Below are 16,072 nucleotides of genomic sequence, written 5' to 3'. Positions count from 1 at the left end.
TGTTGGGGTTTTTACCGCAGTTTGTGACACACAGCCTTTTGCCTGTTTACAGTCAGTTCTGTGCATTGTCTAGCCAACACACAAAACGCAAGGCTGTGGTAAAGATGCACACACACAAGAATGCAGACTTGGATATCAACTGGTTTCCTTTCAAGAAGGCGTTTAAACCAATGAGAGAGCGATGCTGTGTTCGTTAACGTGCACAGCAGCATGCAAACGCAATATTAGTGGAATATTCATGTCAATTAGCCACGTAAACAGCTTAGTGGGAATATTGTCTTTTTCAGAATAAAGATTGAATATTTTGTGCATGTAAAATCCAGTGTTGCTTCTTTAATGCTTCATGTGAACATACTGAACATTTATGCAGTTCATCTATAACTTTTTTACAGTTTTTAAGCAAACATGAAAAAGCTCCTATGGTGTGACTCCCAAGTACTTTTCACAAAGCTTAAACTTGACTAAAACTAAGAACAGATTAAATGCACCTCTTGTGAATAAAGTGCAGTTTAATAAATCTTCAAGATTGCGCAACAGACGAGTCTGGTAGTCTTGACATACATACAAAGGGGTTGACGAGATGATTGAGAGTGAACTCGCTGGAGAAACAGGAAAGCAGACAAGAAAAAACATCGAAAACATCATCAGGTTTGAAGCAGGAGTCTGTCGTTAACACAAGGATGAACAGACGATTGAACCAATGCTGGAAGGGGGGCCGGTGCTTATGTACTGTGGCAGGAGGTGCATCTTGATTGAATGATTGACAGCAGGTGTGCTCAGGAGAGGAGAAGGCCAGACCAGATCTACTAGCCAGGCTTTGATGTGATATTCGTTATGGCCACAGTGGATTGAAATTTCATGACTCAGTATAGAAATAGCCCTGTTTTACACAGGCTAGGTTTTGAGATTCTCTGGAAATACTCCTTACCCCCAGGAGTTGGACCAAGATCACCTTTTGTCCATGGAGGAGACCACCCAGTCCTTCATTCCCCATCACCTCAAGTACAACGGTGTGGTGGGACTGTTGAAGACCAACATCTCACAACTGAATTAATTTTGTTTTGAAAAGATTTGACTCACTTGTTCACTGAAATACTGACGAGAGTTTAGCTTGATGCTGTACGAGCAGCTTAAACAAAGGTTTGACGCTGTAATAAATCCTTCAGCAAACATCAAGGAATTCGATTTCATGCATTTGGGTGGCAGACTGAAAGTCACATTAACACTACATGCACATCCACAGCCCTTGATAATGTTACATTAGCTTACACTTTTCTAAATGTTGGTTAATTATTGGGTGACAGGATGATGTGTCACTAATCAGGAGGATAAAATGTGTGGTTCCACATAGCCATGCAGGTTGTTAGATAAGACTTTACAAACAGCAAGGAGCTTTAGTTTAGATTTAATTTTAAAAGCTGAAAATGTCATTAATTACATCATAGTTCTCTTCTTTTCAAAGGTGACTTTTGTCAATTATTAATACACTACGGTAAATAGGCTTTAAGGCACAGTCTCAGTAATATGCCACCCTGCATTACACTGCACATATTATATGAGCATGTGACAGATAAACCTTAAAACATGATTTTTTAAAAGTTGTGTGACTGTTATTCATCTCGTAAATGTATGTAAGACCTGAAACAGCCTCAGTTTGCTGATCTCAATACAATGATTACTCGGTTTGAACTTGCCTTAAAGTTAGGATTGAGGGACCAAATAACTGAACCTTTGTGCCACTATATTCTGAAGTCTTCCCAAAGGTGTACTGACAGCCAGTCCTTCATTTCTCATTTTCCATACTCCACCAACTCTGATTAACAGAAATGACTTTTGTAAAGACCTGTGATTGGCCAGTATCTTTCTGTGTCCCAGGTGTCACCTGACCTGTAGTTCCAAATATGGCCACTACATCACAGCACAGCCCAGCACAATGTTGGGAGCCAGGCAGCTTCCTGCAGGTAAAATATCCTGAACACCTGCACAGTCTCATGCAGTCCAATACAAAAGCCCCTCCTTAAAAATTAAAGTACAATAGTACAAACAAATTATCATTGTGCCACATTTTTTATGAAAGATTGTGGTAAGAAGAAGATTATTATTCATTTATACTGATTTATTGATTAGTCCCATGGTTGGATAAAGCAGCCTCACTTCTGCTCCTTTCAAGAGGACGCAGGGGGAGCCATAAAGGGGAACTACAAAAGATCTGGTTCTGGATGAAGGGGAGCGGGAGGTCCATCTGAGGTCCTGAGATGTCCAGTCTGGGTCACATCAGCCAGGAGTGGTTCTTGCGTGCCTCCAGGATGGATCGGGCCTCTGGGCACTTTTCCAGACAGCTCTGAAGAAACTCAGCAAACATGGTGGATTGGTTTAGAGAACCAGACTATTATAGAAAGATGGCCTACCTTCTTTTGCCCTGTACAGCCCCGCTCTCAAGTAAAAGAACAAAGCACAAGGAGAGCAAAGTGGTTGATGAGTGTGGATTGGCTGCAGCTGTGGTGGCTGATTGGCAGGTGGAGCAGGTGTAGGTGTGCCAGCTTTCCCAGTCTTTTGTTGCAGTAAATAATAACTAGACAATTCTGGCGCCGCCGAAATTTTGACAGTGGCACAAGGGGCGCTTATTAACTGAATCAATAAACATTAATGAATTTAATGGAAATGAACCATCTCTATTATCATCCAAAGTTTCCTTTTACTAACAGAGCTAACGGCGCTAACAGAGCTAACGGAGCTAATGCTAACAGAGGTAACGGTGCTAACAGAGCTAACGGTGCTAACATTTCTAAAAGAGCTAGCAGAGCTAACGGCGCTAATGCTAATGGCGCTAATAGAGCTAACGGCGTTGTGCCTGTCTATGTATACGAGGCTGTCTGTGTGTATTTAACTGTATTTGTGTGTGACTGTGTCTGTGTGTATGTATCTGTCATTGTGTGTGACTGCGTATGTGTGTGTCTTCCTCAGTTTGTGTGTGTGTGTCTGCTTGAACTACACATTTATCAAATTGTCCCAAGTATTTTGAACAAGCAGCCCAACCAGTTCCTACATGGAGATGTGTCTGGTATATGTGTGTCTGAATGTGTATGTGTGTGCGTGTGTAACTTCTGCCCCACCTGCTGAGAATTACCTCTCTACCTCTCCCACCTTTGACCTGATCCTGAACAGCTACTTTTTCGCTGTCAGTTTCTTCCGAACAACTTGTGATTGTGACAAAACCGTAGCTGCTATCAAAAAACCGATTACACTGTGAGATGCGGACAAGTCTGGGCCAGATGTACGTGTGTTTTATGTCCAGATATTCTTTAGAAAAATGACTAAATGGTCGATTTAAAAAGACACACTCCGGCAGGCTGGTGCAATATCCCTCTTTATTTAAATTTGGTGGGGGCTAACCCTTTAAAATTGAACTTTGACGAGAGAAGAAAGGTTTGTCCACAAAAAGATCCAAAAATTATGTGTCTCCTATTCACCGTTTGGATTTTACTGCAATTTTAGAAAAAAATTTCAGGCGATTTCTCACTGGCTCTTTTACTCTAAGTGATGATGTCATCCACTCTAGGGGAGAAATTCTGAGCATTTTTTGAGAAACTATATGGTCTTCAGATGGTCATAGCTCGAAAACCCATCTTCATTTTGAGCCGACAAACTTATCTACGTTTCAAAGTTTGAATGAAGTCTCTAGGAGAAAGTCTAGCGAAGTAGCGGACAATTGAAAAAGGCTGAAATTTGAGGAAATTTCCCCATTCATTTCTTATGGGAAATTCTTCGCAGTTTTTTGCGTATAACTTTGCGAACTATTGATGAAAGAGCTAGAAAAGTCGTAGCACACCATTCCCGATCAAGCAGCATGTTTTGATATATAGTTTGCGAGGGTTTTCTCAAAGCTGCGGGACTAGTTACGCGCTGAAATTCTGGCGGAAGATGAAAAATGGGAAGAAAAAACGCGCGGGATAGCTCTTTGAGCTATAGAGGCGAGTGGCTCTTGCGTTGCTTTGTGCCACTAAATATACGCAGTTATTTCAAAGTTACTTGCTTATCTCTACATTAGTCAAGTTGATTGAGGCTGAGTTATTTGAACCTCCCTGCTATTACTGTTATAATGAAATGCTGAAGAAATTTGTGGGAAATTGTTTGGATGTTTCCTGTCACACACATTATTGATTATCTCCTTTTATTTGTCATCAAGTTAATAAGTGCCAGGATGGTCTTTGGTCATTCAGTCCCTCTTTCTGAACATTACTGTCCATTTGGAAATAAATGCACAGCTCTTGCAAAATCCTCTCATTTTTATATGAGTTTAAAGTTGAACATGGGATATTCTGTCCGCTGGAGTTGGTTTGCTGCACTTTCGTGTCTCCTCTCTATGGGTGAGCTACTTTCACTTTAGATTCAGAACAAAAAACACTGACGTTCCACAATGATCATGTATTTGTTCGTGTGTTTGTATTGACTGTAAAAGTCAAGCTGAGTTTTCGTAACATAGTTTGAATGTTGACAGTAAAACTCCAGTGGACAAACACCATCTAGTATTTTATCTCCAGTCTGAATATTTGCTTTCTGAAGCTGTTAATGTGAGATATGAGAATGAAATTCATTATTTTTTAAGAACTATCACATAGACTTTGCAGCAAGTTTATGTTTCTGGGTGTAAGATCATTTCATGTTCCTAATATGTGCGGTGTGTAGTGGCAACTTTAAACTCATCATCATTTGCACTTTTACTTGTTTGTTTTGGCTCATTTGATGAAACAGTCTCAACATTCTCCAAAGTGTAAATACAGTTGTTGTGCAACGGGTCCACATGGGTCCACAAGTGGGGTTCTGATTTCATCAGGGACTCTCATGCCTCGTCCACACAAACATGGGTATTTGTCCAAACGAAGCGTTTTCTATATGTTTTGACCTTTCGTCCACACACAAATGCAGTTTTAGGTCACTGAAAATGGAGCGTTTGGAAAACTCCTTCCAGGATGAAAAGGTTTTGGAAAAGATTTTTTAGTTTGTGACAACAAAGCTGTTATTTCCATTGTTTACATGAGGAGATTTTGAGAAAAACAGTTCTGGTGCTAACCTTGCTAACATATTTTTTTTTACATTTACACATAAATGTAGTTTCTCTTCCACTGTACTGAGAAACAGAGGCGTCAGAATACGTAATAGGTCACTGCTACCCCGCCACCAACGAGGAAAAACCCTGTTTTTAGAAATATTCATGCACGTGTGGACCAGACATGATCCTTTGCCTTCTACCTGGACCTCTGTAAAGTCTTCCTCTACTACCACTATGCATTCTTACACTTCCTCTTCCTCTTCCACGAGCATGTAGCTGCTGTTCAGGGTTTTCTTCCATGTTAAAAAATAGTAGGAACTGTGCTGTGGGCAATAAGCTCCATATATCTGCCAATTTAGCACCACAGACATTCCATGTCACAGATAATTATGGAATGCACATGTGTGTCTGACAGATTTTGATAACTGCATGAATCATCTTGCATGTGCTGGCTGAAACAATGAAGGAATGTTGTGAAGAGTGTGGCAATTTTGCTGAGAATCAACAGTTTTAATCGGCAAGCCATGTGCAATTGTTATTGTGCAAATTGGAGACAATAATACTCTTTTGCACACATGGGCCAAAACACGATCAATTTACTTGAATCAATGAGAAATTCAAATTTTTCAGAGATCTGAACCGACGGTTTTTAGAAAATCTATTATTTTTCAAGAAATGAGACAAAGTGAATGTAATATGACTAGTGCAATCAAATGTAAATATACAACATGTAAGTTGACTTACATATTAACACTTACCATTAAACAATGCAGCAGCACATCTTAAAGGCTACAGAGAGCTATGTATTGAAGGAGCACTGGGTTTCGAATCGGGAATCATTACGTAGCAGCAGCTTGCAAGAACAATTGCATAATGTCTTCCGTGGCTCTGGAGGGAGCTTTCTGAAGTCTGAGTGCATTACATGTTTTATTTTTCAGGAGGTGAAGTTCGGTGTGCTTGTACGGAGGCCAATATGCAAATTGAGGGAGGTCATTACAAATTGACCAAGAAGCTGGAAACGGGCAGCCTGCTGATCTACGAGTGTCCTGAGGGTTACTACCCATTTCCGGCTTTGACCCGCCTGTGCCAGCCTAACGGCAGCTGGAGACCAGCGCCCAAGAGATTTGCCCCTCAGAGATGCAGGAGTGAGCGATGTGACGATGACGCTTCTCACTTTGTCTCAGTCTGTCTGCTCTACATGGTAACTCAGATCCTTCCGTTTTGCTTTGCAGTCGCCGAATGCCCAGACCCCAATGTGCTGGAGCATGGAAACGTCTCCCCTCCTCAGGACAAGTACTTTGTGGACAATGAGACCTCATATGAGTGCTACTCTGGATACACAATGCGAGGCTCGTCCACACGTGTTTGCTTACCCAACGGGAAGTGGAGCGGCTCCACTCCCATCTGTAGCCGTGACAGTAAGTCCCGAACAGCAGTCCACCGTATTTCTCTTTTCTCTTCAGATTTGGGATACCTCATGTGTGACTGTTTTCTGACTTCTGTCTTCTTTGTCACCACAGCAGGGGATAATTGCGCTGATCCTGGTGTGCCCCCTGGCGCCTCAAGAACAGGGAACATGTTTGGAATTGGCGACACAGTGAAATACAGCTGCAACGGCAACCTGTTCTTGGTGGGGTCCAGTGAAAGAGTGTGTCAGGAGAACGGCCAGTGGACCGGCAAAGAGCCAGCATGCTACTGTAAGACTGAAATACTGCTGACAGCCTGTGTCGCTCGCTCAAAGTTTTTCCATGAAAAGGTCTGCTGGGAGCCAAATGGAAAGTCCAATATATACACCTGCAAAAGAAATGCCGCAGCATTCAGAGGCAATGACAAAGGCTGAGGCTGTCAAGTAATTTTACAGGAGTCAGTGTCACCAGAACTCTCAACCAAGAAGTTTTATTTCTATTTATGAATCCTTCAGTATTTATATGACAGTCAGTGAGTCTCGGTCACTGAGAAGGTTGACCCAGTTTCTGGGCTAAACAAGCCAGACAATGACATGTCCGGACTTTTTGGCCAGGTGTAGGGCACGTGGGGCACTGAACCACCGGTGTGCTTTTGTATTTTGTTTACAGTATTAAAGGATAACTTTTATTTATTAACTTTTAGGATAAGTTTTTTACAACTTGGACCTTATTTGTAGCATTTAATACGACCATTTACTCACCCAGACAACTTTGGTGGCATTTGGAGTCGTTTTGAAGAAATTAGCCCCAGAGGAGCGGCGCGTATATCCGTATAATGCGAGTACTCGGGGCATCCATGCGCAGCCTCTATATAACGCATAATCTGCAGCAAAGCTCGTTCATATTCCAATATTTTGTTATGATATGCTGGTGCTATTCCCCTCTGAGCCGGCGGTCAGCTAGTTTAGCTGTAGTTTGGCACTGCTATGGTTCGTTATTGCGTATTCGTAGCCGACCGCCGCAGAGTCAGCCGTGTTGTGGTTGGCTGCTCGCAGCGCGCGGCGTTTGGTAATGACATCATCCAGAGGTAGTTGTCTAGAAACGCAGAATGTTGATAACATGCCACCACGAGCTCAGAGGGGAATAGCACCAGCATATCATAACAAAATATTGGAATATGAACGAGTTTCGCCGCAGATTATGCGTTATATAGAGGCTGCGCATGGATGCCCCGAGTACTCGCATTATACGGATATACGCGCCGCTCCTCTGGGGCTCATTTCTGCAAAACGACTCCAAATGCCACCAAAGTTGTCTGGGTGAGTAAATGGTCGTATTTAATGCTACAAATAAGGTCCAGGTTGTAAAAAATGAAAGTTATCCTTTAACCTTTGGACAAACTCTGGATTTGTAATACTAGTCTTGCCCTCTCAACAACGCATCCACCTGCTCACTGGTCCTTCCGACTTCTCCTGGTTGGTCAGGTGGTTGGGATCTCCAGTTGGGAGCACTCAGCAGCAGTCAATATTTCTGTGATCCCTCACCAGCTTCCCACCTGTCAACACTGAGAACAGAACCGTAGTCTATATGGTGATGGGCGAGCACTTTTTTTTTCTGTCGTATCACTTCACCTCGTCACAATTATTACAACTTCTGTTCATGTGGCTTTCACTTCTTGCAGACAAACACACCTATGACACTCCACTGGAGGTTTCAGAGGCGTTTGGCAGCGCAATCAAAGACAGCCTCACCACCTTAGAGCCAGTTGGTAAGTTCCTGGAACTAATCTTATCATAAGAGTCATTTAATACCACTGCTATATGATCATTTGAAATTGATTGAAACTCAGTCCTCTCTATGGTGACACGATAAATAATCCGTACAAATCAATAAGAACATTTCTAAGTATGAAAGTTTCTACCCTGTGACCCATTCAGAAGTATTTACTTCCATCATACTTCTTCCTCTGTGGAGAAACAACAATATATGAATATGGCATACATATTGTATATGGCACAATGTTTGTTGCATTTGTTGTTGTTCATTGTTCAAATTAAACAGAGGAGGGGAGAAAAATCAGGATTTCAAAAAATGGGATGCTTAACATCTATATCGCAGTGGATATTTCTGAGAGCATCGAGGAGAGGCACATAAATGATGCGAGGGATGCTGTCACAAAACTTATAACAAAGGTGAGAAACTAACAGCTTTCCTCTTCATTAAAACGGAAAAAGAAGTAAAAAGACTGGAGACAAGTTCTATCCAAAATGATGTAATAGCATATGGTAGAAGTTTTACAGTGCTCTTTTAATGCAGAGGGTGATTGCACCACAGAATTAAAAAATGCTGAACATGCAAACAGTCAGCAACATTGTGCTGGGACTGGAGATGCAAGTTTTTGCTGATTGTGGGTCAGTTCAAAGGATACTTATGGGGTGAAAGTACAGACTGCAGCTGATGGATGAAACTGGTTTGCCTCATGTCACCGGGGTGAGACCAGGACAGTTCGCACAGATGGGAAGAGAATTAATGACAAAATAGAGGTACATAAGGTTTCTCACGCTCGCTCAAGTCAGGCACAAACCAGGAAGGCACTCCAAACAGACAAAGCTGTTTGGCTAAGAATCATCAGTCTGTGGACCAGGCAGAGGTAAGGCTGGCAGGTGCAGGTTTCAGGGTAAAGGGTTCAGGTTGCAGGTACAGGATCACAGTCAGGTACAGGTACAGCTTCCGGGTACCAGTGAACAGGTGTCAGAGGCGCGAAAGCAATGGCACAACGCAACAAAGACAGTTTGGAAACTGAAAGAAGAACAGGGGCCGGTATATGTACTGCAGGGCTGATGAGGGACAGTGGAAAAAGGTGGGCAGGGAAGGTCAGATGATGGGAATGGCAGGAAAGGGTATACTATAGACCAGGAGAAGGTGGATGGAAGCGAGAGTCAGGTGACTGGGACAGGTGGAAAGTCTGATGGCATCCGGTGGACAGGTAGAGGATGGCAGTGAAGTTGGGGAAGTGGAAATGTGGATGAAGGGAGGGACCCAGATCCAGAATGTGACACTTTGTGTCTCCACAGATTTCATCCTTTTCCTTGACTCCAAACTATGAAATCATCTTTTTCTCCTGTGAAATATTTGAAGTTGTCAACATCTTCGATTTTGTTAATGGCAGAATACAACTAAACACCATCAAGGACGAATTGAACAACTTTCAAATAGATGGTGAGTCAAACAGATCAGAGACAGTGTTGGAAAAGCTGTTTTAATCCACAGCTCGATTTGTGTTTTACTATGTCTGTTTGTGTGTGTGTGTGTGTGTGTGTGTGTGTGTGTGTGTGTTTGTGTGTTTTGACTCAAAGGCAAAAGAACTCCTGGAACAGACCTGAACATCGTCTTTCAGGCCTTCTTGGAGCGAATGGTTGTGATAAAGCGCCTTGTTCGAGAGGAGGCTTTTAAGGAACATCGTCACATCCTCATGGTTTTTACAGATGGTAATTTCAGCCACTTGCTATATTTAAGGACTTATTTCAGCTGAGAAGCTTTCAGTAGGTGCATTTCCATCCACCTGTTTTTATGCACATTTTCAATTTGCACTTCAAAAAAACCTGAGTGACAATTTTGAGATAATTAAATTCTGTTACATTTTGTTTGTTTAATCCATCCCATCCAAAACTGATGCGTAATAATCATGCTTTGTTTTATGATGGGTTACTTTCTGGACTCTTTCTTGGCCAAGCGATGAAGCAAACAAGAGATGTGTTAATTTGTGAGTTTTAAAGGTGCTGGTAGGCTGGCCTCATACAGTATTTACCATACTACTATGAGAGTCATGTCAAGCTTCTCATCTAACTCTGTGCATGAAAGCAAATAACTATACAGTATTCATCAAAATATCAGACCATTCGTTTAAGGTGTGAAATATGAATTAACTCACAATTGAACTGTGTTTTTACTGCTGTTACTTACCTCCATTTATCATTTTTGTGCGATGAAATCAGCACTGATTTTGTAGTGTGTAAATGTGCATCTTATACAAAGTATCATTAATACAGCCTTTACAATATAGTTTTTAATGCTTATGTAAGAGCGAAGCTGAAAGCAGTGAGCTTAAACAGGTTGCTTTTGTTTTTTCTGGGCTGTTCATTGCAGGCGCTTACAGTAAAGGAGGTTCACCTGCACACACCGTGGCCAAAATAAAGAACCTGGTATACATGAACCACACCAGTGAGGGGGGGACTCAGTCAAGAGAAGAATATCTTGGTGACTTTTATTTCTAAATTGTTGTGCAGATTTCTGTTGCTATGCTGATTTTCATCATTCAGCCATGTTGCTGGCACATGCTATATGGTCAGTAACATTTCATCGCTCTTCAACCTGTTACAGACATTTATATTTTTGGCATTGGAGCCGAGATCTATGATGATGACCTGCTGCCTCTTACAGTGGGGACCGATGGCCAGCATTACTTCAGAATGAGGCACATTGAAAATTTACAAGAAACCCTTGATGACATAATTGGTGAGTCTTCTTTGAAAATGAAGGAAGACAGCTAAACGAATCTGGTCGGATGTATGATGGTAAGTGGAGGCCTAAATGGTTCTCTGGTGTCCTAAAGTAAAAAACAAAGCAGGCACGACTATCGTTGAAGTATTTGGCATGTGTATGTGTGTGTATGTACACACAGGTCTATCTTGAAAACTATTGGAGGAACTGCCATAAAATTTAGTTCAGAAATTTTTGTTCACCTCAAGATGAATTGTAAGAACTTTATTCCCTTCACTTTTTAGCGCATCATCAAGTCATATGCTTTATTTGTTCAATATTTTGCTTTATGACCAAATCCATGTCCCATCAGCTGGATTTTCTGTTCAGTGCTAATAAGGAAATGCTATCATGCTACTTGTTAAACTATGATGGTGAACATGGTCAACATGATGCTATACCTGTTAGCATGTTGCCATTGCCACGTGAGCATGTTGCCATGCTAACTTTAGCATTTAGCTCAAAGCACTGCTGTGCAGAAACACGGCCTCACACAGCTGCTAGCTTGGCTGCAGACCTTCATTATTTTTGAACGGCTGCGCTTGCAATTATTTTGGCACTCGACTGATCTCTGTTTATGAGTAATAAGAGAAAACTCATCTCTATTTCTATAGCAGACATGTGTTTGCATTTATGAACATGATCCACTTTGAATTTGTTGGGTTTTTTATGCAGATGAAGAGGAAGTTAGGGGTCTATGTGGTCTTCATAAGGAGTATGAGACAGCCAGCAGAGACAGCAAGAGGAAAATGTATCCATGGATGGCATTCATTACTGTCCAGGTGAATGTTTCCACATTTCTTTTAACTTCATGATTATAGGTTTGCAAGGCTGATATCCTTTGCATAATTATCCAGGCATGAGAACCGGCAAAAAACCTTTCCACTGAATTTTCATTCAAAAATATTTGACTGACCTTAAGATGTAAGATTTCATGAAAAAATGTTTCCTTATCATCTACCGCCATGCCATGTTGTTCTTGTTTCCGTGTGTGACATAACTACTAAACTATATTATGTTTGTTCACCTTTGAAAACATAAGAGCTACCAAACGTCAAAGAAATGCATCGGCTCTCTGGTGACCCCTCAGTTTATCTTGACTGCCGCTCACTGCTTTGCATTTGGAGATTTACCGGAGCACATCACGGTTGAGATTGATGATGGACAGGGCAAAGGTAATGATAAACGTTTATTTAACGCATCTTTTCTTCAGTTACCTGAACGTGACGAAATGGCATTTTAACAGTTCACATAAATAAGTGTTATAGTATCCATTTTTTTTAAATTTACTTTTGTAGTTTCAAAGTTTAAACCAAATCTTATGAAATATTTGATATTTGATGTAGTCAAGCACGATTTCAGAAATATGTGATCATGATGACAGCAACAATAACCCTACTTACACTCAATTGTGTTCACAGTGAAAAGAGTTAAAACTTTAAATATACACCCGCACTACAATGTTAATGCTAAAGCAAATGACGGTGTGAAAGAGTTCTACGACTACGATGTGGCTCTCATCCAACTGCAGGAAGATGTTCAAATCTCCAGCGCTGTCAGGTGAGAACTGTTGACTGTGCTTGGATTTGATAATACATTCTCAGTCCTGCCTGGGAATTATTGATAAAACAGTGAAACAGTTGTCTTTTAGTTTTAATTGACTGAAGGTCTGGGTATTTTAGTCTTATCTTAGTCAAAGAACACTTCAACTATTTTAGTCTAGTTTTAATCAATGAAAACTGTTGACATTTTAGTCTTTTTAGTCATCAGATTATAATGAACATTTCAAGTCACTCTCATCCAGACAAAACCATATTTTTTAACTGACGACCATGTTTGTCAAATTGCTGATTTTTCACTAGCAATATTGCATGTTGATATCGTCAACAGTCATGGAAATAAACCTTGCTGACAATCATATTTTGTCATAGTTTTCATTGATGAAATTAACACTATTTCACACAAAGACATGTAAAAGCCTGTAAACAGATGAATAAAGGGCTCAAAACTATTCATATGGTGCAAATTTGCACAGTTGCCGTAGCTGTTCAGTAAAAAGTTTGGACAGATAAGCACAGGAGCAACACCACGGCAGGCTGTAAACTTTACAAACCGAGGCTCAAAATGACCTCAGACCATAAAACTTGTTGTGATGGAGGCAGAGAAGGTGAGAAACGGAGGGCAGGCTGCTGTCGACTGCTCCGATGCTCCGTGCGGTCATCACTGTCAAAGAAGTAAGGTAAACCACTTTTGAACCAGACAGTGGTAGAACCTCCTGTGCTGCCGTGCACTGTGATTGACTCTGAACAGCAGGAGAGGCACTCCGTGGGGCGCAGGATGCACAATTTTACTTTGTCTGACTGTACTGAAATCACAGTTGACAAAGAAAGGCATTACAGGTCAAACATGAGACTCCTGTGGGCTGATGGAGGTGTGCATGAATGCATTTTTATAAATATATAATCTGTCACTCTCTCCATGTTATGTTGTCTTTCGTGTCTGGTTCAGACCCATTTGCATACCTTGTACCCAGGAGACCAGTGATGCTCTGAAACTGGTTGGCCATTCCACCTGCAAGCAGCAAGGTGAGATAACTCCACCAACATGCTACACCAGTGCACAACTTGGCCTTTATAAATACCAAAAGATGCTTATCTTCCTCCAAAGGTGAGTCTTTATCTGATGGGTCCTGGTAAATGAGCCACAACTGACCGTTGGCCCCGTAGCCCTTAGTAACGGTTGCTACACCTGTCCACCTTTTTCGTTCTTGCACAGCACATAGTCATTTTACAACAGTGGCAGATTCACCACTAAGTTATAACAGAGCCACTTAAATCCCTACTATAAAGCATTTATAATCAGTGTATTCACGTCTAATATTGTTTATAGCACATTATAATGCCGATGTAAGGACATATTTAGTGTTGATTGATACCACAGTATCATACAGCCGTATTCCTATGATGATATGATAATATGATCACACAGAAAAACTTCCTTAGAGTTTGTTCTAAAACATTTAGTTCTAGAATAAATAAATACACAAAAATGTATTAAATTTTTTAAATTTCATCTGAGAAATTAATAAAAACATATGATAATACAATAAACTTAATCATAAATAAATACATCATATGACAGGAACTGTGTTATTATAATTAAGCTGAATGTTATATTGCCAATCATTATCTGTTACAGATGCTTCATACATATTATAGTTGGTGACAAATACATTTAAAATGTCCTTAACCAGGAACTACTTACAATGACATTAGAGTGTGTTTTGGTATGTTATAAACCATTTGATAATTATTAGTATACTGCTTATAAATGCTAAATAAAGTTGCCAAATTTTCTTTTGTCAATGTAGAGCTCTGGCAGTGAAACTGAAATGTCTGCAGATCCTCAGGAACAACTGACTGTATTTCTGTGATCTCTAAATACAGAGCAGCTTCTGTTCAAGAATCATCTTGAAAAACTGTCTTTCCTGACCAGAGCAGTGAACGTGGTCTATGAAAAAGACGTCCACGCAAAGCTTGGTGATAATGTGAGTTTTAAATCACTGCACTATGGTGTGTGTGTGTGCACCTGCTGAAAGTCACTGAGCTGTGGTTCTTCTCCCAACTTAATCAATGCAGAGAGATGACTGCATCAAACACGCACTACAGGCAGCAGGCATAACAACAAACAATCCAAAGGATGCTGTGACTGATAACTTCCTTTGTACTGGTGGTCAGACTCCTTTCAGAGATCATATAGCATGTACAGGTACGTTCCCTCTATCACATGTGTAAAAGTTAACTCTGTACTTACATCCAGACACATTAGAGAGGCATCCATACTGTATCCTTGTCTGATTTGAGATCAGTAAAGGAAACGATAAAACATCCTGAATATACCTTTAAATGTGAAAATCCACACATCGGCATGTTGAGCCTCCTTTGTCAAGTCAGACATAGTTCTTGTATTTGGTGTCAGATCAGTAACTAATGCTCATTATTTTGGGTGTTACCGTGTGTGTGTGTGTGTGTGTGTGTTTATTTGTTGGGACAGGTGATGCTGGGGGCGCTGTGTTCAAGAACTACGAGCATCGCACGATACAGGTAAACAGCCGTCCTTTTCCAGCAGCATTTCACAAATGAGTATCACCTGGTGGTAGTAACTAACCATTTCTCTTGCAGGTTGCATTGGTCAGCTGGGGAACTAAGAATAAGTGCAAGGCGGGCGGTCTCGTCGAGTCAGATGACACCTCCAGAGATTTCCATATTAATCTTTTTAGAGTTGTCCCTTTTCTCAAATCTATCCTTGGAAATGAAAACCAGGATGACTATGCACCACTTGTCTTTTTGGAGAGCTAAATACATTTACGTGCTGGAATTTGTGGCTCAGTGCCTCATGTTATTTTTCTGATTGATGCTGTACAAGCAGCAACATTAAAGCTGCACTCATTGCTGCTGATAACAACACAAAAGATGGCTGAAAGTCACATTACATTACATGCACATCCACAGCCCTTGATAATGTTACATTAGCTTACACTTTTCTAAATGTTGGTTAATTATTGGGTGAATTGAAGGCCTTGATGGTGGCTGCAGAAGGTGAAATCTCCATGCCACGTGGCAAACACCACAATGCCGATCTGCCGCACTGTTATTGGTTCAGCCCATTCAGTTTACCAGGAGCCAGTTAATGGTGAGGGACAGAGGTAGAAAACAGAGACAGCAAACATGGACTGCACATCTAATGTGCAGTCCTTTACTGCGTAGATGATGGGGTCAGTGTGTCGTCCTGCAAGAACAGAAAAATTCTATTTAAATATACTTTGAGTACACTTCAGTATATATTTGTCACTTGACAGACTGCTGTTTTTGCTGGGATTTTGTTCTCACTACTCACCAAGTTGTTGACTGGAGACCAAACACTGAACAGTGCTTGTTGTCGCCACGATTTGAAATCCATGACTTTCAAACAGTACGTCGTTCACCGTTGAAATGATACGAACATGGTTTGACATGAATGTGTGTCCTCTACAGGTAAACTTTTGCCTGAAGTTTTATGACCTCACAACAGTGTCATC

At 41.0% G+C, this 16,072-nt stretch overlaps 1 protein-coding gene across 1 annotated transcript; it reads left to right on the top strand.

Moving 5' to 3' along the window:
* The first annotated feature begins 4,309 nt into the window (after positions 1-4,309).
* Positions 4,310-15,353, top strand: LOC121617369 (complement factor B-like). The gene is made up of 18 exons (XM_041952534.1): positions 4,310-4,367; positions 5,989-6,195; positions 6,283-6,468; positions 6,571-6,747; positions 8,138-8,224; positions 8,518-8,648; positions 9,531-9,675; positions 9,813-9,944; positions 10,603-10,713; positions 10,837-10,971; positions 11,671-11,777; positions 12,038-12,170; positions 12,417-12,555; positions 13,504-13,580; positions 14,442-14,542; positions 14,634-14,763; positions 15,049-15,098; positions 15,177-15,353. Exons 1-18 carry the CDS (start codon positions 4,310-4,312, stop codon positions 15,351-15,353), a joined length of 2,283 nt encoding a protein of 760 aa, XP_041808468.1.
* Positions 15,354-16,072: the final 719 nt, after the last annotated feature.

Source organism: Chelmon rostratus, chromosome 14 (genome assembly GCF_017976325.1).
Source record: "Chelmon rostratus isolate fCheRos1 chromosome 14, fCheRos1.pri, whole genome shotgun sequence".
Lineage (NCBI taxonomy): Eukaryota > Metazoa > Chordata > Actinopteri > Chaetodontiformes > Chaetodontidae > Chelmon > Chelmon rostratus.
Note: the sequence above shows the minus strand (reverse complement) of the source record. Positions and strands in the feature narration are given on the sequence as shown.